Below are 27,896 nucleotides of genomic sequence, written 5' to 3'. Positions count from 1 at the left end.
ATCGCCAGCCTTCACTTGCCAGATATGTGCACTACGCCTCCAACATTGTAGGTACTTAGCAGTCGCTATTAGTGCCATCGGAATATATGTTTGCAATATTAGTTGCAACAAATGTCCAAGAACTTGGAATTATTAAGTTTTAGTGACCTGCTCGTTTAACTCGATCAGTATATTTATTTTTTATTCAATTGTAGACGTGACTCCAGGAATACATACAATGCCTATAGCACCCTCTAAGCATTAATCTATTCAGCTGAAACGCCTTATTTCAATCTTAGCAGGTAGAATATGATGCCACCATAGCGCATGCATGTTCCATTGTTTTATTCTGCCCCCAGAAGCAAATTCCACTGTGCAGTTCTAACAATCTCATGACAAGGGACGCGTCAAAGTGAAGGCAGGAAGGAGCGCTTACGCCTGTCCGCTGTCGCGGTAATGTGATCCAACCTACGAAGAAACCCTCCCCACAGCCCTGGACCAAGATATTCAAGGGTCTAAGGCAGATTTTGTTAGTGGAAAGGCGGGTATACAATACTATTTGTAGGATATCAAGGTTCTATTTCTTTGACAGACAGTTAGAGAATATATCATGGGAGGTATTTAATGAATAATAATAGAATTTTTTCTTGAGTAACATAGGATTGAGCCATACAGTTTTCTTACTCTTCTCTAAATTGGAGGAACAAAATAATTCCAGTGTGACTTTTCTTTCTGCGATTCATTTACCAGTAATAATTCTTGCATATAAACATCAGAATTGTTCTTGTTTAGCACATTTATGGGAATGACTTGGCTTATATAAAACATATAAAAGAAACGAAGCGGCGCACTAAGCAGTTATCGTATGTTAAATACTTTCTTTCTTTCTGACAACATGAAATAATTGTCGTAATAACGGTTTGAGTACCTCACGTTATTTTATAGTGAAATCCCCGCAGCAGGTTTTTTTAATGCTCCATTCGTCTAAGAATAAAAAAGTTGACCACATTCTAAAATTTGTTTTTAACTGTTAAATAATAATATTATTATTTCCTATGCAATATTTTATTTTGGACTGTCACAGCGTACATGCGTCACTAGCACCGACGTGCAGAAATCGAGTTCCACAATTGAACAAGCCATGAATCACAAAAACTTCACGGCGGGCTCACTGCTTGCTGGATTGTGACAATACGGTGGGTGCATACATTCACCTTCACCGACACCACAGCACGTGTCCATGAATGTTAATGTTCCCCGCTGAATTTCTTGATAACTCATTGTCTCATCACAAAGTGTTACGTAAACATGTGTCACTAGACTGCGGTCAGACTGTCTGCGTATCCGGCCGTTCAACTGCCGTGATTAATTTGCAGAAGCGAGCGGCAAGAAGAACGCCTGAATCACGAAGGCCGGGACGTTGTCCTACGCGTCATTCATTGCGAAGGACTCGGGGAGGCTTGTAGAAAAAAAAACCCGCGTCGCTCCTTCCTCACCACGGCAGCTATCTCGTTTTTTGTCGCTCGCTTTCGCGAATCCGTTCTGAGTTCAGCCAGGGCAAGTCCGCGTTCCTTGACTTTTCTTCCCTTCCGCAAAAGAAGGCGCGACCGCTCGCAGTGTGGCGCCTGCCTTGGAGAGCAACAGCAGCACTAAATAAGCAACGGGGCAGGTAACACCGGAAATGAAACCATAAGTATTGTTAAATGCGAGTCGCGTGGTTCAAATTGGTGATTTGTGAATGGTTGAATTTTGCTGCACTGAAAGCAAGCACGTCAAGTAATTTTGAAACGGGTGTGTTTTTTTAAATTTGTTTTGAAAACCTAATTTATTCATGTTTATATCTATGTCTTTCGTATTTTTAATCAACAATTAATAAATTAATTATGACGAAAATATGATTGCACGTATCTCATTGATATTTTTTTACTATTTTTGTGTAAGACTTTAATTTTCATTTTTTTCAATAATTGAAAATGATTTAATATATCGAAGAATTCAGCATAAAGTTAAGAACACATTCACTCGAAAATGATCGAAAGTAGTTAATAGAAACATTATTTCGTGAAACATTGCAATTTGATATTTTCATTAAGATTCAGTTCCACATGAAGCTCAATACCATACCTGACGCAATGATTCAATTATGTTTTACTCTTATGTATATCCGTGTGCTGAACGCTTGAAAGTTTGCCTCAGGATTAGAAATGAGCCCCCCCCCCCTTGCCGCGGCCTTCATCTTTATAAATTGCATTCTCCTTCATTTATTCCTTACCCTCGGTGTCAAAACCCAACCTCAACCCTCCAGGCCCCAGATCACCTTTACGCTTCCGGCGGGAGTAGGATGCGGAAAGGGGGTCTCTCAGTGCCCAGTTTCCCTCTCGCACCCACGCAGCAATTCTTTGTACCCCCCCTTCCTCCCCGAATCTACTCCACACACCACCCCCAGCTCCCCCGTAACCTTTAAGCCCATATACAGCCGGATCCATTTCTCGCTCCCTACCCCTCTCTAGCACCCGATGCGGGCTCGGCAAGAGAGAGGGAGGGCCTCGGGGTGACGATGGGGGAATGAGAGAAGACCCGAAGAGGTCCCTCTCGGTCCACCCTCCCACGCAACGCACCCCCCTTCCCGCCGTCCACAAAGGGGCACGCATCCCCTCCCTCCCGTTCGCTCCCCTCCTTCCTCCTCGCTAACCCCCCTCTCTCTCTCCCTCTCTCGTACGAACGCTCTCATGTTCTTCCCTCTCTCTTCCAGGTCTCTTCCTTCCCCGCCATCCCCCACTCTTCCACTGCCGCTCGGTGCACCGCTTCGCTGGAGCCGACACATACACAACCCCTCCGGCTTCTCCGTGGGAAACGACGTCCGTAGGAGGGAAGAGAGACACCACGCAGCCTCCATCGCCGGCGACGGCGACGAACCTTTCCAGCCGCCGCCGCCACAGCCTGGTCCACCTTCCTGGCTGGCTTCCTCCCTTGCCGACCGTCACTCGCAGCCTGAGCCAAAGAAAACAACACATATTGGGCTAGAGGGAGAGCGGTGTTTCCCTCCCCGCGATTGTGCTTGGTGGTCAGGGTCGGAGAGGAGGAGGTGCCGGATGGAGGGACTCGTGGCTCGGAGAATGGTCCGGAGGCGCTCCTAGGCGCGAGAGGTTGTCGCGTGGGAAGGTGTGGGCGTGGAATCCACGGAAGAGTTTCCTTACGGAGGGATTTGATCCCCGAGTGAAGAGAGAATAACAAGAAAAAAGTTTCGTGCGCGCTCCCGGGTAAGGAGGCAGGGAGGGCGGAGTGTTCGCCGGCCGGCGGACCCTCGCCTTTTAGAGGGAGAGTGAGGGGAGATTTCAGGGGGCCCAAGGGTGCCGCCTCCCCTCCCTCCTAAACACCCCCTAACGCCCCCTCAGGAGGGCGCCGACGGAGAGGAGAACCCCACCCGCGCCGAAGATGGTCCTATTTCGGTCCTCCGGGGAGTCGGAGGACGTCCCCCGACTGATCCGCATGACTCCGCTGCACCACAGCTTCCGCCTGCCGCGGCGGCTTGAGGACGAGGAGGAGGTGGCGTCCTCGCGCTCCGAAGCAGGCCTCGACGAAGTCGGGCAGACGGCAAAGAAAGGTGAGTGGCGTGCCTAAAGGGGTCAGCCCAATGCGCGTAAGCGTCCGCTCCAGCCCCCCTTTTCCTTCCCTTGCGGCCACGTTCCTTCGTTGCGAGAGACTTATTGGCTCCGGCTCATCCTCCCGCTCCCCACGGGGAAGAGGTTGATGCCTAGCGGCGGGGATGATGGATGGCTCCAGCGTCAGTTTATTTCGACCACGACCGAAGGGACGGAAACTCATGTCATTCATTCCTCTCATTTCTCCTTTGACTCCTTTTGAGAAATTGACTTATATTCCCACGGAGGATGAAGTTTTTCGTGGGCGAAACGAGGATGGGAAATAATCTGTCGAATATCCTTGTCTGCCGTCTCGTGAAGGCACCGATCATCTCGAGGAAATTTCCACAGATTATAATCTCATTAGGCATGCGTAATGTAGGTGTGCATGTGAACGAGACGTCTCTCCCATTAGTTATTCTTTGACGGTGGTTGTTCGCTGGAATGTTACTCCAATTGGTAATCAATGGCTTTTTTCTGGCCTCACTGCGGAGGGCGGATGTGTGCTTCCTCTGTCGCTTGATTGTGCGCCCTCGAATGACTCGGTGCACGCCATCAAGTTCTGCCGCCATGCATGAAATCAAGTTCGGTAGCGTGTTGTGTTACAATTAAACCCAGTGCTGGCTAGATAATGGAAGTCTAAATGTTCCGAGACGAGTTGATAACCGCTTATGTCGTTCGGATCAATTTGGTGGTCGTTTTATGAATAGATTTAAAATTTTAAATTCGTAGTCGCCGGCAGTCATTATTATTAATAATGGTGTTTTATATTTCTATCTTTTTAACCTTCCCACAAATTAAAATACTCTGCTTATAATTTTGTTCAATTTTCCAAGATACCATGGAAATAAAATTCCAGTGGAGAACACGATCGTGAGCTTACTCTGGACCTAACATTTTCTAATCATTAGCTGTCGACGCAGAGTTTCAATGCGATGTCTTTTCATTATTTCAACATAGTGAACTGTGAAATTTCTTTATTTAATATGACCCAAAAGTGAATCCTAACAACTAATAAGCAGTTGCCATAGCAATTATGTTTTACTTACGTTATATATAACGGGATTGGTTACAATTATCGTACCAGCCCGCACTATAAGGCATTTATATATTTCGTATGTGATTGTACGATTAAGGGTTTCTTCGAATTCATAACATTCACTTTTCATTGTTCTTTTGTTAGTTTCCTATCTCAGGGTGCATTTAATTAGCATGAATAAATATGATAGGTAAGTCATATTTAGGTAGATATCAGAGATGGAGACTTAAATTTAAAATATGTTGAGTTCACGTGATCCACTTAATAATAATGATTGAAAAATATATATAGATATATGTATGTATGTATATATGTGTATATATATATATATTAATATATATATGTGTATATATATATATATATATATATATATATATATATATATATATATATATGTATATATTTTCGAATGTATATGTGTATATCTTTTTTTTCATATTTGACCTACACTTTTGACCGAAAAAATTAGCCGTTCTTTCAATGAGCTTATTTAATTGATATCCAATCAATATTTTTAAAGATAAATCATTTTATCAATAATATTTTCCCGTTTTTGCCAAATAATGTATCTGATAACTTTGAGCAGAACGACAGTTCAGTGCATCTATCTTGCCAAGAACTTTATTTGTGCATTGACATGTTACATTATTCAACGAAATTGCATCGTCACCATAAAAACCACCACTTCAATCATCTTGAACATTAGTTTGCTCTTAGTAAAATATCTCACGAAATAAGGTTAATTTTTTTCGTTGTCACGCTGTACAACGACTATTTTAGCCAAATGGTCAGTTGATTTCTTCACAACTACTGTGAAACAACAAACCATCTTGTACACTGTTAGCTTTTTATTTTTTTGAATATGAATTTCAATGCCCACAAAATTTTATTTGTTCTCTAAATAGCATCGTAACTTCCATTTCTTATTTCAATAGTGGGATGAGTCGTTGGTTTTCAGAATTTAAATTCAGAATTCTGATCATAGGGTTGGTCATATTAACGAAAACCTGACTCACCGCCATCCGCGTGAGTTAGGTCAAACATGTACGACCCTTAATCACATTTAGCTAGTAGATAAGTTGCACGGCATAGTTTTTACACATTTGTGACGCAAATTTAAAACATGACTTCTAATGGAATCAAAATAAAACGAAGTGAGTCAAGCAGCCGTGGATTACTAATGGAGTATAGTTATTTCACTCTTACGCCGTAGGAACATTCATCCTTTGCTCTCATAAAAATTCTGAGTGACTCAATTAACTCCAAATTACGCAAACACTATGTTATTCGCCATTTAGCCAACTCTCCTTCCTTGCCTTCACCTTAATTTCAACTTATCCCTTGAAAGAGTGTCCCACGTACACAACGACGGTTTTGTTTCGTCTACGCCCGTCTTGCTCGATTCCCCTCGGTCGGAGAAGTCGTAGTACGTAGCGCTTCAAATTAAACACGATGGCTTAAAGAAGCCTATTTATTTCTTCAGAAAGTCGGGCATAAAAATTTACGACATGCAGACGGGTTGACACAGAGAGGCAGCTTTATGGCCTTCATCCTTCCTCCTCACGGAGTGTTAAGGCTTAGGGTGGATCACACAGGATGTTGGAAATCTTCACGGACTTTTAAAAAAGACACATTTCCGCGCCCATTTCTGCAGAGTTACATAGGGGTGAATGGTTTGGAATTTCAATAAGTTGGTTATAAATGTATATACAATTTTCCTGATTGCCCTGTTCCTTATTTTCAAGTGATACGTCAGGGAAGAGCCATTCAGTGACGTACGCTTTTAAGTGTTAACATTCCTCGTGATTTCTTGCATTATATTTTACGGAGAATTTCAGTGCGAATTTCTCCCTCGTTTTATAAGCAATCTCAATAAAACTGGCATTTTTTCACTTAAAAATCGTAAAATTGAATGCATTCAGGCAATAACAATTAGTTAAAATACACGTAGACAAGCATGATCTAAACTTTTGGGATCTGAATTAAATTCTCAGATTTTCTAAGAATCGTTGGAATTTAAAATGAAGGAATATATTTTCAATATAGGACATACACATTCTAAGATCTCTATTGGCTTAAATAGCTTTAATTTTACGAGTAATATTTAACTAGTTATCTTCATTCCTCCAAGTACTTCAAGTACTCAACAAAACCAGCGTTGGCAGGATAATTTACTCATAAATTCGTTCGTTTCCATTCTTTGCCCTCATGGAGAGGTTCTTTCTCGTCAGTGCATTCAGTTGCTCACCATATGTTCCCCTTCAACACTCTTGACAACGCTCGCGCAAGAACAAATAATCCTTTTTAAACTCGGCCACGAAGAATAATAGTCTAGGGAGCTCACCCCTCCCAGAGTTGACTTTGGGAACGCTAGAAGGGTTGAGCGTAACGCTATGCATATTTTTCGATGAGCAGTTAAAAAATCATTTAATAAACTGCAAGAAGGGATGACGTTCCCTCTTTCCTATTGACTCCAATCTTGCCCCAACAAAATTAATTCCGTCATGTGATGCTTATAAAATGTCTTATTTAGTGGGTAGGTAATGGATGTTATTGAAATTTCACTTCCGGGTAGCCTTTGGGTCCTCTGTTGGCGGCAGTGATTCTGGAAGCGGTCATAATTGAGTTGTTATATGGAAGAAAATTACGGTCGTATTTGCTTTGAATGAAAATATCACGCTTCTGAATCGCGTGACTCAACAGGTCGGGTGGTGTGCGTCGAAATTTTCCGACAGTAGATCCGTAAATTTTAATCTGGAAATATCCGTCTTTGCCATCACTTCCACACACAGCAGCCTCCCGCGACTTATAAATTGGAGTAAGTTTATCCCCATCAACCATCGGGAATCATGGGCCAAGCATCCTAGATGCCCTCTACGGACGGAAGCAGAGCATTAATCGACATCTTTATCCACAAACCTAGTTCGAGACGACGGAAAAAATAGACCGAAGATGGAGAAGGCTCCTTCACTCAGGGCCCAAGGGGTTGGCTGACCCCGCCCCCTTCACCCTCCCCCACGTGGAGCAAAAAAAAATTAAAAATATTTTGGAGATGCCCAGGAGGAGCACAGCTCAATACCACACAACATTGCCGCTCTCGCCCACCTCTCCCTCCGCCCCCCCCCCAACCCGCTCGGTTTCCCCATTTTTCTTATCTCCAGCACCAGTGGCTCAATCTAAAAACCCTCGAAGACGGGAATGAAGGGTGGGGGAGTGAGAGGGAGAGGATCGGGTACACTTACGCTTGATCTTTTTTCCCCGCGTCTGCTTTATGACAAAAACGGTCCTCGGGAGGAGATAACTATCGCCTCGGTCATAGGTCACTGAGAGAAAGAGAAGGAGGCAGAGGGAGGGGAGGGAGTTGGAGGGTGGAAGAGGAGGTGGAATGAAGATGGGTGGCGGGAGTCTATTGGAAGGGGAGGAAAAGATGCATGGAAGGAGAGCACGGCACCCTTTTCTTTTTTGCGCCGAGAACTGGAAGGGGAGAGCGCTGGACTATGTATGGAGATCACTGTGCTCTGAAGGGGATGAGAAGCTCGGAGGGAGAGAGTGTGGAGAGGAGGGGGGAACGGAATCGTCGGAGGGGCAAGCAAGTAACCCACACCCTGAACCTCCCGTCCGGCATGGAGCCACGTGGCTAGAAAAAGAGTGCTTGAGGAGATGGGAAGAGAATGGTGTAAAGGGGTGTGGAGGGTGTTTGGAGAGGGAGGGGTGGAATATAATGGAGGGTAAAGGAGGGGGAAGGGGAGGAGGTTGGAAGGGAGATATAACAGGGTGCGGGCGAGAGGAAGCGGGTGGACGAGTGGTGTTGGTGTGGGTTCCGTCCTATACAAGAGACGGGGAAGGAGACGAAGGAAGGATGTGTGTGGAAAGAGAGGGAGGAGTGATGAATAGTCTGGAGGAAGAGGACGAAGCCGAAGAGAGACGTGGGGGAGAAGGCTCGTGTGGTCCTGAAGGGGGATAAAAAGAAGGGCGGAAGATGTTCTTGTCCAAAAATGCCCGGCGAGGAATCGTAAAAATTCGCCGCACTCTCTCCCGTCGAGTGGGACCCACCTACTCGCTCCTCTCTTCGAATTACCAAAACATCTTGAAGTCATGACGGGAGAAGCTAGTGCCTTCCGCGCGCCTTATATGTCGGTGGAGCAAAATCTTTTGTAGGCTTCAGTAATTGAACGCAAAGGTCAAGCTCGAGCCCTAAGGACGTCCGATCGCCTTCGTGAATTTCAAGTTGTTATGATCGCTGAGTAAGGAATGATAGGGAGAAGTATCCAATCCGGTTTGGAGACATGTCTTGTTATGTGATTTCATTTTACAATTTAATGGCCCTTATTTTTTGTTGTGAAATATTTCTCTCCGTCAAAATTGAGATGTATTTTTTTTGTAATTTGTATTGAAATTGATTTGAAGTCGCTCAGAGTTGTTCGAGTCATGGTAAGCTAAGTTTCCACACAATCGACGGATTATTCAATGAGTATTGCCACCAATTAGCGTTCGATCTTAAAAAAAGGAACAGGAAGCAAAAGCGTCCTCCAGAATGTGCCATTAGCAGTTACAAACAAGGATTGGAAGACCTGTTATCATTGATTTGATTCATTAACACCTACATTTTTTTTCATTTAAGGAGTTCAGCGGCACGGTTAAGGGATAAATGTCATATTATAAATACGAATGACATTTAAACACGTTTGAAAACACTATGCCTATTTATGAAATGCGTCAATTGCTATCTATAACATATGATTTAACGAAATGGAGAGCACTTCTTTCTATTTAAAATCTAAAATATTTCATTGCTGTCTACCCTCTGTTAACTGGTTGCAGAGAGTTACTTCTCAATGAATGTATGCCGTCATCCTATGCATGGATTAATGGACAGCTACTATTTCAAAATAGGATATCATGTCCTTAGAGAGAGTTCTTCAAACACTGGAAACTACTACTGACTGAATCTTTACAGAGGCAGCAACTGTAGAGTCAAATACTCTTGAAAATTATTTAACTCTTACCATTTCGTTTATATTTTGGTTGGTTGCATTTTTGTGGGTTATTAAGCGTGAGCAGTGACTTCCGGAGTGGTGTCGTAGACTTTCATTTCCATTAAGGGCAAATGTTTTGTTGTCCCTTGCTTTGGTTTTATTTCAGCTATATTTAGCAACCGGATAAGCGCGATAGAGTAATGTTTAGTGGTTAATAACTATGCAGTTAATATAAAGATTTGATAAAATGAATGTATTATTAAGATTTTATGGAATGAATTTGAAGATCTATTTAATACAGGTAGATGGCCCAGTGTTCTTATATTTATTTTAAGTAAGATTGAAATAGTTCGTTGATGAAAGACGGAAGCCATTTTTGGCCTTTGAGATAAATAATGAAAACAATAGAAGACGGATTAAAAAAAGGAAGAAAGGAAGAAATTATTCAATTAAAAAGGAACTTTCACCCCCCCCCCCTGACTGTTTTATCATCAAATATTTCGATTTCCTGCTCTCATCTAATAGTAATTAAAGGGCAATGATGATTATATCAAGCGTTCAAAGGGCAAAACTTGGGATTGAAATCATTAAATAGGCTGTATTTTTAATTTTACATGTAGAATCGACCCAAAAGTTACCCCTTACTCTATCGATGTTAAAGATTAAAAATTCTAACGCAATAAGTAAAACATCAGGGAATTATAATGCGCTATTCTCTAGACCGTCAATCAATGAATGTTGGGTTGCGTACATGAAGGTAAGCGTGGGAGGGAGGTGGAAAGGGTCATTTGCAATTTGGGAGCGGCAAAGGCGAAGAAGTCTTCGTGGAGGGCAAGTCGGGGCGGGGAACAAGAGGAGGCCTTGGTCGCGGGGGAAAAGGTGGCGGGGGAGGGAGGACGGCGGGGGAAGGGTTAAGGGAGAGAAAGAAGAGAGTATAACGGCGAGGAGGTGAAAAGAAGGGACGTCCGAGGGCCCGGCGACTCTGAATGGGCAGGGCCGGACTCACCCCTCTCCCAACCCCACCTCCCGCGCCTCAATCCCGCTCCCTCACCCACCCCCTCGGCGCGGAGACGAAGCGGAACTTCATTTCCGTCGCGTGTGTGTGTGTGAAGGAGAGTCTCCCCCAATCCTTTCGCCTCTCCGCCCCCCCCCCCTTCCTCACTATCTCCCTTTCTCCCTCTCCGTCCCTCCTACCCTCTCCTTTCACTCTTTCCCCACAATCCACAGGGCGTTTAAAATTCAGCATTAGTGGGTGAGGCGGGCGAATGGTGGGCGTGGGAAGGGGGAGTGGTGAGAGTGGGGAAGGAGGGGGGTCGAGTGGGGGGAAAGGGAGCGGAGGAGGACGATGATCGAAGCGGGACGCGGGGCAAGCGAGAGAGGGAGGGAGAGGCGGGGGTGGAAAAGACGACGGGGAGTATGGGGGAAGGCGAGATGGAGTTGGTAGATGTTGGATCCACGAGGACGGGGAGTTTTGGAAATGTATTCAGGGTGAGGGGAGCATTTGGAGAATGGGTAGTTTACCAGGGGAGACAGGATAACGAGAGGCGAGTCCGGGAATGACTGAGAAAGGTAGTGGGGCTGGGGGGACTTTGAGGCTTACGGGAACTAAAGATATGCCCTGGATGATGTTTATTTTTGACGCGGGACAAGTCTCCGGAGAGGCAATAAAAATTACGGGACGGTGACTTGATATAAAACGTCATAATCACAAAATGATTGATCAATGGGAAGTGACAAGCGAAATGGTAAAGTTGCCTTACGAAGGTGAAATAATGAGGTACGTGGGTTGGACGAGACGGTCTGGGAAATGGGTGGCTGCCACGAAGCCGGACCGGAGGAAGAGGTTGAGGAGGAGGGAGGAAACATACACATCCTCTTCAGTAACATACGTAAATGACGTCAAGCTCCAGACGGAACGGGCTCTCTTAGCACTAACGAGTCGAGAGTTGTAAGTGTATTATGGTTGCACGATATACGTGTATTCTTCCTCTTTTTGTGCCTACCTATCGACATAAACCTTCTTTATTTCATCCAGCTGTAATGTAACTAAACCGTTTTATTGCTTACTGAGTATTTTCATGACTGACGTCGAAAAAAACAAAAGTGCCCACTGGTGAAATATAATGAACACTGTCTTGTGATCTTCTCTAAGCCTCCAGTGAAATCAGTACCGCCATATTCCCCATGGGTATAAATTTCATGATGTGCTTTGTAAATTAAAACCTAGGCAGCGGAATAGATTTTTCCGGACTTTTCTTTTAAAGAGGGAATAACAGTTCAAAATCAATTTTGAATTTCCAGCAAAAAAATGCGTGTTATATTTATTAATCAGGGAGACAAATATCCAGAGCCTCGTGGAACTAAGGTCTTATTCTTATTCGTTACAATGGATAGTTCTTGAGATATCCTTGGGGGGGGGGGCGGAAACAATATCATGTCATTGCACCGCGGTAATGTGAGGATGAGGGCGGTGACGTCCTGAGCTGCAGTGGGGAGACAACATGGAGACCAAGTAGGTCTATTGGCCTAAAGAATTATTTGTGAACGGATCCCTGTCCATCGTAAGAGTCCGCCACGGGGTTAGGCTCTCGGGAAGGGATGGGCCTATGATTAGGAGTCGCTCGCTGGCCCACCAACATTCACGGTACAGTCTCACGCATGCAGAGAGAACAAAGGCGCCGATCTCTCTCTATATTCAATCGCACTATGATCTTCTCTTGAGAGGCCGGATTTCCCACTTTTTGTGCCCAGTCTCCCCGAGTGAACGGCAGGGTGTGTGAAACGTGCGTTCCGAATGGGGATAGGGTGAAAGAAGGGGCAGGAGGATGTAAACAGAGGAGAGAGATGGAGGTAAAGAGAGGAGAGGATGAGGGAAAGGTGCGAGGAGGAGAGAGGAATAGGAGGAGGAGAGCTGGGGCGGGAGTTGGGGAAGGGGGGATTGATGCGAGGGGCGGGAGCGGGTGGGCCAAGGAAATGGGAGGGAGGAGAGCGAGCTCTTGGATTAGGCTGTGGTAGGCTGAAGAGCGCCGGGCGTGGAGATGGGAGAGTCGTCGGATGGTGTCATAACGTATATGTCTCCGGTGTCGATTGACGACGTTGACCGTCTTCTTTCTTGTCGATGCGTGATGCTGACGGAATGCAATGCTAATGTGTCCGACCCCCTCGACTTGCCATTTCGGATGCCTGTTATTTCGAGGGGAACCTCCATCCATGATATGTGATTTCGATGCATGATATTTTGAAAGATAGAGGTTGATCCTGGCGTCCACACAGGATGTTGATCGGAGATAATTTCGAAGTCCTTCGACATCCACCCTGTCTGAGACACCGGGAGACACCACATTTAGACCCAACGGAAATTATAAACTATGGCAGTATGAAATAGGCGGAATGAAAAATATTCTATGCATTCACGAAAAAGCATGGAAGCGAACATGAACACGTCATTAAGAATTAAATGTAGCGTCCTGAATAGTCTCATTCCCCTATCTTTTACTCTGCGTGAATTCAATAACGTATCCGTGAAACATAACGATTGAACAACATATTATAACGCATTGGATAAAATATGGAATAACATTGAATGTTAATTGTAAAACATGATCGGAGAGATTTTGGAAGGACACCTATTAGCATAAAGTAAAGAAGGTAAAGCATATCTCTGGAAAGAGAGGAGCGATAGGGGAAGAGATACTTAGATGACACCCATGCAGATTGGGAGCAGACAAATACCACAATATGCAGAGAATGGCAGAACTCAATTAAATTAGATAGATTAAGTGTAGGATAGATAGATTTAAGATGCCATTTTTTTCCACGAACGATAAGAGATCAGAATAACATTGTCCGACCGTGGTAGGGTCATATTCGGTTCAAAATTAGCCTGTGATATTCAACCCCTGCCACACACCGTAGCGGTGGCTTGCAGGGTACTAAAATGAATACATTAAATATAATTTAGTTTGGAAGCTATGATTCTAGCGACAGCATTTAGCTTTCGGTTGTTGAATGATGATTGAAATTGGGTAATTTAGACCTTCCTCGGCAGATGAATCGATGCATTTCTATATTCACCAGTTTGCAACAAATATTTTTTCAATACTGGTCCTCAAGCAGCCGCGACGATGGAACGCGTCTGTCTGCTACCCAGCGACGGCAACACGGAGGAGGAATTTCGATACTAGTGGTGCGTGGCGGGGCGTCGCCTTCGGATTAAAATCGCACGGCCCCATGGGGAGAGTGGATTTGGGGTGGATGGTGTGTGTTTGTGTGTGAATGGGAGATGGTGGGGGATAGGGAAGCTGAGAGTGGGGTAGCAGGAGATTAGTGGGGGAAGAGGTAGAGTGCCGGGGGTAAGTGAAGGTGGGGGAGATTGGCTTCCACGAGATGAGCGACGGAATTGGTCGCTAGGGAAGAAAGGGGGCGAGGGGAGGGGGAATGGATGCGTGGGTGGGAGGAGAGGAAAGGAAGAGGGGCGGGCGACAGACTGGAAGTTGATGGAGGAAGTGGAGGATGGGGTGAGAGTTTAAAGAATGGTCGGGAGGGAAAAGGATGAAAGGGGGGAGGGGGGAGAAGACGTTAAAAAGCTTTGTTCGCGCGCGCGCGTATGTGTGTGTGTGTGTGTGTGTGTGTGTGTGCTATGGGGGAGGGATTTCGGATTGGAATAAGCAGTTGGTGCGCTTCTCCTCCAGTTCGTCGCATGCTTAATGAGGCTTTCACGTTTAAATTCGCGGAATTTGGTTGTTGTGTCCGGGGTGGCGCGGGCGTGGGACAATGGCAGTCCCCAATTGCTTACGAGGAACACGGGAGGGAGAAACCCTCCGTAGGGGTTATGGTTTTCAATGAGGACGTCTCACAATGGAATTGTGGCTAAACGAAATTAAGGTAGGCTTATGATTGCTGGTCGGTAACGGCGCCCGATTGGAAGATTGAATCCGAGCACACATTTGAGAAGATTGCGAAATCAATCCAAATGGGAGTACCGATTCACGTGAGCGCACTTCGAACAAAATCATTTAGTGTATTTCATTGAATTCCTCGAAGAGACGGTCTTCTTTGAAACTGAGTTGAACGATCTCAAAAGCGAGGCAATCTTAAAGGAAAACTAGCTGGTATTTATGACGGCCAAATAATTTAAGTATTCGGTGAGCAAACTTAAAATTCTTAATGTCCGGGAACATTTTTGATTAAGATGGATATTTTTGTGGCTGCTAGAATCTCCTTCATTTACGGGTTTAGAATTTTCTAAGTTATCGCGCCAAATTTTCGATGATGGTCCCTATTGAGATCGATTACGAAGATATTGCCTTCACGGACTATTATTTATTTATGGTTTCATTCTATATTTTTAAAACTATTCACCGCGGTAAGAAAGGGTTTCAAGATTTTGTTTCAATCGTCCTACGTACATTTTGGAATAAAGTGGCACACAGGTGCAACTCGTACACTCAACGCAGCATGTATTAATTTGCAGCGAAAGTTAGCTAAGCGCATTCAGCAAATTATTTTTCTTTCCAGATTCAAGTCGGTCAGTTTTATATGCTAAATACCTTGCGTCCTCAAAGACATGTGCATTAAATCCAAATCACATTCGAGACCACGAGCGCGTGCAAATGAATCCCCTCACGCAGGCAGGAAATTAAATTGGGACTAGCGTGGCCGGAGGCGGGGTTGGCCGATGGACGACCCTTGGGGTCGCAGCGCATGAATTCTACGGCCACGGTCCACGTCTTCTCCTGAGCGATGCACCCCAAGTGACGCCCGTCGCTTCCCTCGATCCCCCACCACCGCCCCGCAGAACAACATTTCACATTCCATTTCAGTCCGCCCCGGTGCGGAGGAAATGGACCGAAATATTTCCCGGTCGGGGAGCGTAGAGAGCCCGAACTAAACTTATTCCGAAACAAAGAAGCAGGGGGGGAACGGATGATGGGGGTGGAGGGTCCACTCCGTCTCTCTCCCGCCCTCCCTCTCTCTCTCTCTCCTCCTGCCACGGAGCGTCGTGGGCTTGGCCCTTAACCTAACCAACCCTACCATTCCCCCTCGTCACCTCTCGCCTCCCCCCACTTCCCATTTCGGGGGCTTGCGCGGGGGGGGGGGGGGGAGGAGGCTCTCGCGGGGGTTTTGGGGAATGGAAGTGCCGAGGAGGGTCATAAGTGAGGGGGATAGTGAGAGTCAGTGGGTTCTCACCGCGTTATTCTCTCCTTGAACCCCCCAGCCCCAACTCCTGTCCTCCCCTTGCCTCCCACCCCATTCTCCACCATCTACCTCCCTCCGGCGCCCCTTCTGCGTCCCGGCACCCCACAATCCCTCGACGTTAACTCCGGAGGTGCCTGCCTAGCGGCGTCGACGCACCATCGTCCTCCTCCATTACTGTGGCGTGCGGTCCCTCGGAATTAATTGGCACGGTTGCTTTCCTATTCCGTGGCGAATGCTCCACCGTTCTATTCTCCAGTATAGCATCCCCCCTCTCCCAAAGGCTTCTAAACTTCATAGGTATAAATGGGGTTGTTTCAAATAATTACCGTCGTTGGAAGTCCTGTATAATGCAGGTGGTCAAACATGGGAACATCCCACATTCTAATTCACACAAATATGTGCGTATACGTATATCTATGTATCTGCTTTGTTAAGTACACGGTGATGAATCCGAATTCAATCGTAAAACTTTCGCTTAAGGTTTGTGTATGCTTACGCGAACTTTAATTGCGTCACTCTTCACTCTTTTCATGCTCATACCTTTGTCAATTGTTATGGAAAAAGAGTGATTATTCGTCCCGTTTGCCCAAGTTTAAGACTAATGATCCACAAGACTGGGCTGACTTCCTTCGTTCCAACTTATCCAGCGCCACTCATACCGATGCTATAGTTCACACATGCAATTAGAACCTCCCAACGCTACCTTATCTTATCTCCATGTTCTCGTTGTGTCAGCGCTATCTAAGCATTCTATCTCCTTTCACTCTCACACGAGCCTGCATTCTCCGTCTGAAACCTTATCACCCCCTCGCCGTTGCACACGCTTAGCACTGTATCTACCCCGTCTTTGCACCCCATGCTGCACCGCATCAGCTACCCTTGTTGTATCTCTGCCATCTCTTACCCTCTTAACATTGTGAATCTTGATTTCCCATCGCTCGATCGACTCTCTCCGCCAAACCCAGCCTCTCAAAAAGACCCAGCCTATGAAAAGATATCTCGATCGCAAATTAAATTTGTTTCACATGATGTCCATTTCCATCGTTTTATACGGTGAAAGGCCATTTCTTGAACAGATTGAGTGCCTGACGCCGGTTCTTTGCCGCTCTCGACTATTCCAATGGAAATTAAAACGCCGGTTTCAATCGGAGCTTCCTTTGGGGAGGGAAAGGAAAACAACAGTTAATTATCACGAACGTATTTGAATGTAACTAGTGTCGAGGGGGAGGGGTGGGGAAGAAAAAAGAAATGCTGCAGAACGCTCCGGGAGAGTTGGCGGGGAGTGTTTTATTTCCCGTTGAGTCGTAAATAAATTAGAAGAAAACTCGTTAAAAGAGTCCGGTGAATTATCGGTTCGTTAGCTCAAATTCTGATCGGTTGTACCTGTCAGAGTAGGGGGAGGAGGGGGACCCCTGGCCTCCGTCCCCTAGTCCATCCTCCTCCCTCAAGCCCACCGCTTCCCCTCCTCTTTCCACGTCTCCTTCCATCACACGCCTCCTTTTCTCTCCCTCCCCAAACCCAACAATCAACCCCCTCCCGCCCCTCGCCACTACTACTCCCTCCCCCAACCGAACCTCATTCCGTTCGGGAAACACCGTTGTTCCCCTCGCCGCCGCAACAAAACCATCCCCCGTCTCCCTCATCTGCGCATTTCCTCTCGCTCCTCTCCTCCCTCCGAACCACCAGACCCACCCTTATAACTCCATCGGACGTCGTCGCCTGAGCGTCTGTGGGAAGAGAGGGGCCGGGAGGGGAGAAAGCAGCGGTGGTTGGGAGTGGCGGGAGAGAGTTATGGCACGAGCGTGCCCACCTCACCTCTCCACCCACCCAGCTCTCTCCTCATTTCTCTCCCCTCGCCATAGCTCCCCGAACCAATCATCCACCGCCCATCGTCGGAAAAGGGTCTGTCGGGCGACGCCGCCGTCTGCCGCCTCAGATCCTCTCCGTCGTCGGCGAAAATGCCGTAAAGGGATTTTAGCTTATCGGGCGGGGCCAAGAAGGGCGTGGAGATAAATATATATATATATATATATATATATATATATATATATATATATATATATATATATATATATATATATATATATATATATATATATATATATATATATATATATAGCTCATGACGAGGGCGATCTCTGCGGGAATTACATTATGACGTAGTAGACAAATAATGATAAGTCAAGGGATTGCATGCATACACGCTGTTCAATAGTCCAGATCTGTCACCTACAACTCGTGTTTCGCGAATAATCAAGGCACGGAGACCAAACGGGAGGGCACGAATTCCATCCTGCAGATATATTTTAAGCGGGTGTCCACTCCCTGTTCAGTGCGCAGATTTTTTCGTCTCATTACTTTTTTAACGGGATATGACAGTCTAGATGTTAGAACGTTTGGAAACTTACCGGAGGATTTGGGTTCGAATTCCGATGATTTGGGCCACGCCAGGCTTCACCAAAGGTGTGTATTCTTGATTTCCAGCTCTTACGGGGGGAAATGCTAGGCAGGCACAAGGAATGGAATGAGATCCCTTAACGTAAATGTGTGTGAATTTCACACGCCTAACGTTATAGTGCGAGGTGAGTTCCATCTTCACTCATCAAACCAATCTAAGTGTTGAAAATCACCGTGGAATTTAATGAAGAAGTAAACGCGAAAGAGCTAAAAGCGAGATTTCATGGACACGCAAACAATGCAATTAAGTATATTACGCCTCAAGCATACCTATTTTCGCAAATGTTGGGGGTAAAGTTGATTCTTTCTTTCAGACCTGTGCCTATAGTGATCCAACTCCACTCCCAATAACCGAATGGAAGAAGGATAATTGCGCAGGTGTTTGCGGGTGCCTGCGATGGTGTGTGTCATAGTGTCAATTTATTTTTCATTTATTTTTCGATAAGCAGCAATAAGTACTTAGCAATATTAATCTGAACTTATCCCAGTTCCTTCTGGGCAAGATGGAAATCGTCCTGTGGTCATTTCCTGGTATGACGAAAAACCTACTACGAGTGGACCTTCGGCGTTCTACCTGGGACGAAATTCAAAAGAGCGTTTCGGTTACAGCAGTGGGTCCACCTTATTTATCTCTTTTCGGTGGAAGACCAAACGTGCACACCCATCTTCCCGTTCGCGAGAGGAAGGATCCGACGATATTGCTCCGATTCCCGGGGATATATCTAGATATTCTTTTCTTCTGCCACGCACACCATTCCTCCCTTTAGAGGAGCCCTCTAAGGCCGTTGATTCCCTTGGAGCCACGTCCCCCGCTCCCGTCTCGTGATATGAATGGGGGACCCTTCTTTTTTTCAACAGCCGGGATCAACAAGTACGGAAGTTCTATTAATTGAAACTCCTTCGAATGAGATCGGCATCCATTGTGTCTCATCGAAATATGACGTGAGGGAGTCGGTCTATTGTGCGTGATTTAATGGAGAGAGGGAGGAGGGGATGGGAAGTGATGATGGCGTTGGGGAGGGGGGAGAGAGTGGGGGTCGACTGAGGGACTTAATTACGGTGCTCGGGAGTATATGGCGCTCCAAAGCCTATCCAACCCCCTTCCCATATCCAAAACCCCTACGCCACTCTCCCCTTTATTTGGGGAACGGAAAGGCAATCAGAGTGGAGGAAGCTAGTTTCAAAGAGATGGAAAAAAATATTAAATGAGGCTACGTTGAATTCCTGGATTTAGTTTTTTCGCCACTTTTATGCTGAGGTTTAGATATTTTTTTGCTCGGCATAGTCGTACTCTTAATTTGAAAATGGCCCGTGCATGAACGGTCTGATGGTCTCTTAAGTGAGAAAAAATTTCCCTGACCGAAGGTGGAGGCGTTTGCGGAAGACTCATCCCGGAGGTTGGATGTTAAGGTTGAGGAAGTTCTCGCTGCATTTATGCGAAAACTTCACTAAGCCAAAGTGGCCGTATTAGAATCTTTGAGTTCAGAAATAATTCGTAATCTCGGGTGATTTGGTGGGGACGATTTATTCTCCATTTGTTTTTTGCCTGCTTTTCATTCATGCTGCTATAGGCGGAGAATCTTTGGACAAACTTCTGCCTATTTATATGTTCTCAACAACATTTTAGTGTGGTACCTACTGCAATACACTGGCATATCCGTCACCAGAGTAGATGAATGCCTTTGTTTATTGGCATTTGGAAGATGAGTTTTTGGTATTAGCAAGCTCTACTACCTGATGAAACATCATATGACGAAATGAAACGTATCTTCACCAACTTGTTATTATCAAAGAAACCTCTCATACCAAATTATCACTGCTAATCACCCAACGTTTTTTACATTTACTTGTCACTTTAAATTTATTGACTGCTAACAGTAACCTTTTTAGTTATAATACGTGTCGACACATCCACGGACTTGCGTGCCTAATGCAGATCTATATGCCTCGAACTTTTTATATTTCAGCCATCCTTATATTAAAAGCTTGAAACACTGGCTGATTAATTTGTTGCGATTTTTACTGTAACTTTCCATAGAAACATTCAAGCGACTGTGAAAAACGTCGACAAGTTTTTCGACGCTCAAACATAGGATAGCTATCAGATCTGAGAATTTCCCCCTGGATCAGCCAAAATTCTGGCCGTTTTTCGACACAATTGTGTTGCTTTCTTTAAGTGCGTGGCAACTGCCGCAACTTATGACTCGTTTGGTTTCTTTTTGATCAGGTATTTATCATAACTCTTTTTGGAGTTTGTTCATTCCACTCTAATATCCAATGAATTGAAGTGGATATGGTGATTGACCGTAATGAATACATTTTTGTTATTAGTAATTTGGAGGAGGGGTTTAATTCTACCAAGCCTAATATTTCCCAATACGTAAAGCTCAAGCAGTTAGGAAATCTGATTCTGTCCCATTCGCATTGTGGATTCGCATGTTACTTTATGATCTGCACACATTTATTTATATGGTCAATTAACAAATTATTTAGGTCAGTAAAGTACTACTGACTGAATCAATAGATAAGAGTAATAATTTAATAAAAAACGAAGACGGAACTGGCCTCTTTACTCTGAGAATAAATAATTTCGATTGATGAGAAATACTAAATTTTAAATTCATCGACTTGCTTTCCTTGAGTCTTTTCTTCCTTCCGGTAGAAAAAATAAGAGCGTCAAATAGCCGAATGCTGAAAATTGTGACCCTTTCATTCTTATAGATGCCTCGGTGTCCAATACCTTAGAGCACATTGGACTAAATATCTTGTATACGATTTTCTTTTGTGCATAATTAGGTTCCTATAAAATATACAAGTAAATTATAAGTTTATACAATGAAGTTTGAATTTTCCATGCTCAACAGTAAAATATATAAAATTTACGTCTCCTCTTTCGACTCTCAGATCCATTAATCATCTGCTGGCAGTTGTATTTGGTTATTTATTACAAATATCGTATCGAAGGCATAAATCTACATTTACATAAATACCCCGCGATCCACCAAAAAGGTGTGTGACGGAGAGGTTGCAAGTACCAGGTGGGATTGGTAACGGTTAAGGGAGAGGAAGGCAAAAGGGAATGAAACATTCAATAAAAACCTCGAGAAACGTGCACATTTAGATAAACGCTGATGGAAAACTTAGTTGAATACAAGTGCCACTTTCACCTAGTAAAATAGTTCCCTGTTATACGAGTACGAAAAAGGATAGAACAAAAATGAACCACAACCACATACGACAGACCTCAACCATAGCAAGACAGGTCATGCAGAGCTAGATACGAAATCTATGCCAGTAATGGGTTGTGCTGTCAAGAAAAAATTGACTTGAAATACTACTTAGTATCTTTGTTTGATTGCTTGACTCTCTTTACAACCTTTCTGCCAGGCAGGATGAATGTGTATGTAAAGGCACCTTCTACGCAGGCAGCGATGAAGTCCGTCGCTGATGGGCTGCGGACCCTCCCGCAAGACGGATCAGGGCAATGGCCACTGCAGTCAATAAGAGCGAATTTCCCATCCCACCATACAATTGGCTGAATCTGTTGCCTCTCAACAACGAGCATTGTGAAACTTTGGCGCAAATGACACCGGAGCACACTTCCTCGGACCGCGGTCACACTTCAGTTCGAGGCCGTCGGCGGGAAACGTTCGAGGAGATTTTTCCGAGATGAGCATTAGCCGTGGTCTCTGCTCTAGGCGGAAGACAAGAGGGGGGAACTGTGCCCCACGGTCTCTCATCTCGAGGCAAAGGGTTGGAGTGCGGAGCCACGCTCTGAGCGACGGTTAGCTTGTCCGGTAAGCGTGAAATTGGAACGGAAGCAAAGCCACTTATTGAGCACCTCAAACTTCTGACCACGATGTTTCCGGGACATAAAAGCAATGGACGCCCCGCTAACTACAATGCGTCGTATACACATATTTTTTTATGCTATTCGAAGTTATCCCCATAACCAACGCCCCCCGCGTGCACTCCATTATAACTGTTAAAGACGAGCTAACCAGCTGATAGACGAGAGGGATTGTGGTGATAAATACTGCGCGGACGCCCAGAAAGACGCCACACTCCGCAATCGCACGCTTCCTTTGTCACTCGGTGCACGTAGCGCTAACTGGTAATTACATCTGCATGCGCATTTTGTTGGTTTTTCAGTAGGGAAGCCACCACGATGAATTGGCATTCACGCGGTCGCGTATCATCGCATATGCGAGCGCATTTTTATCTCTGCGCACAATGGGGAGGATGTGCTCTCCTGACTAACCGTTAACGGTTTCGCAAAACTTCCGAATGGATAAGAGAAATAAAAGGGAGTGGAAAGACGGGCCAAGCCTAAAAAAGCAGCAGCAGAAATTCTGGAATCAAAATTTTAAATCCCCTGATGAACATCATTTGTTCAATATTCTGCTGTGAAGTGTATTCCATATTCGATCAACTGCAACAATCCGTGCATCTTGGAATGCAGGTATTACAGCCAAAGTAAAAAAAAAATATTTTTTCCCTTTGGTATATGGTGTGAGGCGTACCCCAAAATTTTATTTCCGGCCGTAAAGTATAATGATTCCGAATGTTCCGTCCCTTTTTGCGTTACAAGCTTTAGATCAAACTTTTCCTTTTGGTGGAAGGTATCCGGGAAGATGTAATGTGAGTCATATAAATCATTAAATTAAGCTTTCACACAGAATAGAGAGAGAGAGAGGATTCTCAAACAAAATATTTTGACTGGTGAGTCATCAAGTCCCATCAAAAGAATCACAGTGTTATTTCACTGTTAGCGATCATATTCAATGTGATAGAGCTATTAAAATATACAGTGTAATAATTCCATGTTGATTCCTTTGGATAGATCCACCGAATCAGGCTTTATATAATAGAACGAGAAAATTGCAGTAAGAATAAAAATGTTAATCTTCCACTTTATAAGATGACTTCAAGATTATCTCAGTATTCCGATTTTGTGAGTTATCAGTTAATAGATGTGAATAGAAGCGATAAAAAGATGATGACTCGAAAAAAATAAAGATATATTCGAAACCAATCACAGTTCTGCTTCTGATATTGCATGATTCGGGCTTCAAATTCGAATTCGTTAGCAATATTCTCCTTTAACGTTGCCAGTATTACCGTTTTCCTAACATTTGAAAAAAAAACTGATGAATGGACGCGCTTTTCAAAGATAATTCATCCAATGTGTTTGCTTCCAAAATAATATTCTCAATCGACCCAAAATTGTGGCTATATTCGATTCTTTATGATCGTATTTTGAGTTCGTTCATTCAATAAATAACTCTCATTTACGAAAATCTTTAACTTACAATCCCAAGATCGCATTCATAATTAATAGCGATGGGAATGGAGGAATAAAAATGAGATTATGAAGGGAAAAAGAGCGAAATGGAAATAGGAGGTCGCAGGAGAGACAATAACGGTGTTCCTGCAGTGAACCTTGAAGTGGTGAATCTGAATCGTTTAATTTCTCACGCACTTGCCTTCCGTGGATCGGTTGAGGGGAGAAATAAATTTCTCATACTAATATTCAATTCTATGATGTTAAAGTCTCATTTTCTAGTCTTAAACGAAAAGTTAGCCTGGCAGTAAGCGTGAAGGTTGTGGTGTTGATGTATACGCATTTTCCTGCATAACTCGCATGGTATTTAAAAGGTGACGTGAATTTTTCTATTCCTTACTATTATGCTCACAAACGTTAAAGAAATATTACGTTATGAACCAAGAATCCGCCATGAAACTTACGAGGGCGGTTCAATAAGTACCCGTGTTTGACGACAAAGTGCGTTCCTGAGGGAGGTTTTTGTTATCGTCGTGGGCTGCCATCTATCAGACTGATTTAAAGGTTAGTTTGTATTTGGCAGCCATTCGAGTAAGACAGGATTCGTGATTTTCGCTAAGATGGAAAAATAGCAGTATCGTTCGGTAATTCGCTTTTTGTTTGTGGATGGGAATAAATGTGAGGAGATAAAAGCAAAGTTGGATGCTGTTTATGGGGACACTTCGCCATCGATGATGACAGTTAGATATTGGTTCAACGAATTTAAACCTGGGCGAACATCTGTTTTTGATGAGGAGCGACCAGGACGCCCGGCCGTCGTGGTTACCGAGGAAATCATTCAAAAAGTCCACGCCATGATTCTCGCTGACCGACGAACGAAATTGCGCTAAGTAGCAGAGGCCGTGGGTGTGTCCATCGGAACAGCAATTGATATTTTACATGATAAGTTGGCGATGAAAAAATTGTCAGCCCGATGGGTGCCGCGATTGCTCACGGTGGACAACAAGCTGATCCGGCTGTCAACTTCATGAACTGCATGAAATACGTTATGAATTGCTGCCGAACCCCGTGTATTCACCCAATCTAGCTTCCTGCGACTTTTTCTTATTCCCTAACATGAAGATATGGCTCGCGGTAAAAAAAATTTTAGCTCAAACGAGGAAGTTATCGCCGAGACAGAGGCGTATTTTGGAGAGTTCGACAAATCCTATTTTTGGAGGGGTTAAAAAAATGGCCGGAACATTGGGAGAAGTGTATCTTTCTTAAAGGGGACTATGTTGAAAAATAAAAAAAATATTTTTGAAAAAATGGTTTCTTCACTTCTAACACGGGCACTTATTGAACCACCTCGTATCGCTTTATTTCATCGAGTTCATTTCGCGTTTGTTCGCACAAAATAAAAGTACTCCAGAAAAATCTGGAAATGGATGGCTTTACGTCAACATTGTGTGGTGTGCCACGAGTTGTGACTCGTGACTAACCATGTGATTTTATCGTCCAACGCCATTGCGGTCACAGGCTGAAGTATTATCATGTTATAGGCGCTGAGTCAACAGGAAGACATAAGACCAATATTATTGAAATGGGTCAACTTCCATTCTCTGCTTTTGTTCGAGACGGAATACCCGACCATCAAGTCAGAAGACCGTTATGAAAATTTTTAACTGACACGAGGAAAACATGACAATTTTTTTGCGCTCATTGTTAAACACAACCACATCTTCCATTTCATGCATTCCACTCCCGGCTCTCATTTTAACAGTTAATGTTCGGTTCGCCTTATTGAGATAGGCCGGGGCATCGTGCACCTGTTCGAATGTGTCCAAGCTGGCGAGCGATCGAAAGAGGGAGAGAAAATCCGCCTCAGAGTGGAGCGAGGGATCCTCCCTCTCGAGTGCCGGCGAGGGGCTGCGGTGTCCGTTGTGGGCGTCGAACCGTAGGGCGGGCGGACGGGCGGCGGCCCTTATTGGCGTGAAAATGGAATTCGGTTCCACAGGTGATCCTTCAACACTCTCGCCACCACTCACATTCACACACACTCACACATCTACACACAGTCTCGTCCGTTAATTGTTTTTCGGACGGTTTGAGGGTGGGGGTGGGGGCAGGCGGAAGAGGGTTCGGTGGGCGTCGAGAGCGGGAGTAGCTTCGGCGCGTGAGCGTGCATATCCTTCCGCGCTTAGCGACGCGTGCGCGTGCTCTGGGATCACGCGAGCGGAAGTCTGTGGTTTTCGGAAATGAATGAATGTTTTTTTTTGTGTGTGTGAAGAGTGAAGTCCGCATCAAGTGCATTGCTCCGCTTGTCGGGAGAGGCTCTTTGCCATATTTCGTTGAGGATTTAAACTAAGTCCGACGCCGGATGTCCCCCTAAATACCCCTCACCTGCACCCGCCGGTGATGCAAATTAGTAGTCGGTCGCCTACCTCAATAACTGTGCTGCTATTGAGTGTGAATGACTCGGCCTTTGAATGATTCACCTTGTTCTTCATCCGACTGACGCAACGCCGTTCGCCGTAGCATCTGCTTCCAAGTTTCACATGCACGACGATGCACGCATGAGAATGGAAAAAATACTGCCAGAATTCAAATTCAAGTAGGATTGTCATTAACGGGGGTCATCGATTTCTTCTTTGCTTATTCTGCTTAATTGTGGTTGTAAGTTTTCTGCTCCTATTCTTATTCCCTCGTGCGAAATGAGTGGCGTCAGCGATTCAAAGGTTTTAGAAAACAATGAGACCACATTAATTTTCCCCACTAGAGGAAGTGAATTTGCAATAATATAAATTCTGTAACGGCATAAATCTACGCCTCACTTGCAAGCGTTCAAAGTGAATTGATGCGATCTCTTTAGATTGGTGCACAGCTGTCATGTTCACCAATATGCTGTCTTTTCTGCTCGCGGTAATTTGGGTTAGCTTAATGTAACGAATAATCATTCCATTTTTTTTGGTGAGCAATTGCTCCGAAGTTATTCGCCGCGAGTGATATAAAACGTATGCGTCGTGACTTTTCTCTATCACTTCAACGTATTCCTATCCCATGTCGCACATTAGTAGATGTTGGCAGGACACAAGTTTGCATGAAACAATTTGAATTAATGCTGCCTAGTGGAAGGTTGGTATTATAAAATACCCTCTGTTTATATGAATGTCCCCAGTACATAAAATAACCTCCTCTGTGTTTATATTAATATTTAGGCGGTAAAGCTTTAAATTTTATTCGGGTTACTTTACATTAAGGTCACATGATTAATTTTATTTAATATGATCCTTATGAAGGATCCTATTAAATATGCCATTATACTCGAATATTTAGTGGTAGTACTTAGTCTTTTAAAAGTTTCAACAGCGGGTAATCCTAGGCTAGGTTTGAACGTAGCCTAGATACAATCAGCCATGTGTAGTTTCCATCACCGTCTTCTTTAACGTTATTTTTGTAGATTGATAATTTATTGCATCTTTGAGACTAGAAATATTGCATTTATTTCCCACTATGCCATCTAGTGTGACAACGTGGTCGCTTTAAGGAAAGAGTATTCGGGTATCTCTGCTTAAGGTCCCTAGTTCAATGTTACCACCGTATACCCAGTAAAAACAAATTTGTGACATTTTTTGTGGAACTCGACCTTCATGGGAAACCTCAGACGGCACTCCGATATGATAACGTCACATGTCCTGGGACTTAGCGAGAATTGAGCTTTGCCCTCAGTAATCGAACTAACTTTCCTGTTACTGGGAGTTTGCTTCCATTGATAGCGATAAAGCAGTCCTTCTCAGAAAGCGCTTTTCGCAATATTTTTGTGGGTGATCTCAGCCGAATTCGAACAACCTTGAATTGTAAAAGGGGCTCTGCACTATTCTTTAGTTCTATTTAGGCCACTAACGCTGTTGCAAGGCGAAAAAAAAATATTCCACTCAATTCTGCGTCCAGTGGAAATCGAACTGGGATTCCACCCGGCGATAGGCCCATCGGCTACGGGGTGAGGGGATTGTGAGGGGGGGGCACCAATTCGAAGAAATGGTTTGTTCCGGTTCCATCCACAAAATTTGTCCATCTGTCGCTCTGGGGCGTTGGGTTTGCGGGACGCGTCGACGCTCGTCCCCCATCGGGAATCCCCCCTCGCGCGCGAGGAGCGCCTCAGGATGGACGGACGGGCTAAGGTGTCGTTCCAGTACTAAGTAGAAACCGCCAACTCCAATACTCACCCCCCGACTTCGTCATAAAAATGCCCTCGTTTTAGGAGTTTAAGAAGAAGGCCCGAGAGGGGAGGGCGGGGGTGGAAGGAGACTGTCAGTTTGTACGGCGGCGGTCGCAGCCATTGG

The 27,896-nt window shown here is 44.6% G+C and overlaps 1 protein-coding gene across 1 annotated transcript in view; it reads left to right on the top strand.

The window, feature by feature from the left end:
* LOC139694715 (uncharacterized) overlaps positions 1 to 27,896 on the top strand; it is a 198,253-nt gene that overhangs the window by 97,903 nt on the left and 72,454 nt on the right. Inside the window, exon 4 of the mRNA XM_071593215.1 lies at positions 2,732 to 3,583. Coding sequence (XP_071449316.1) covers positions 3,415 to 3,583 — 169 coding nt within the window. The 5' untranslated portion in view covers positions 2,732 to 3,414. The remainder of the gene's footprint in view (positions 1 to 2,731; positions 3,584 to 27,896) is intronic.

This window comes from Hetaerina americana, unplaced genomic scaffold (genome assembly GCF_022747635.1).
Source record: "Hetaerina americana unplaced genomic scaffold, ioHetAmer1.1.p SCAF_53, whole genome shotgun sequence".
Taxonomy (NCBI): domain Eukaryota; kingdom Metazoa; phylum Arthropoda; class Insecta; order Odonata; family Calopterygidae; genus Hetaerina; species Hetaerina americana.
This window is presented reverse-complemented; position numbering and strand designations above follow the sequence as displayed.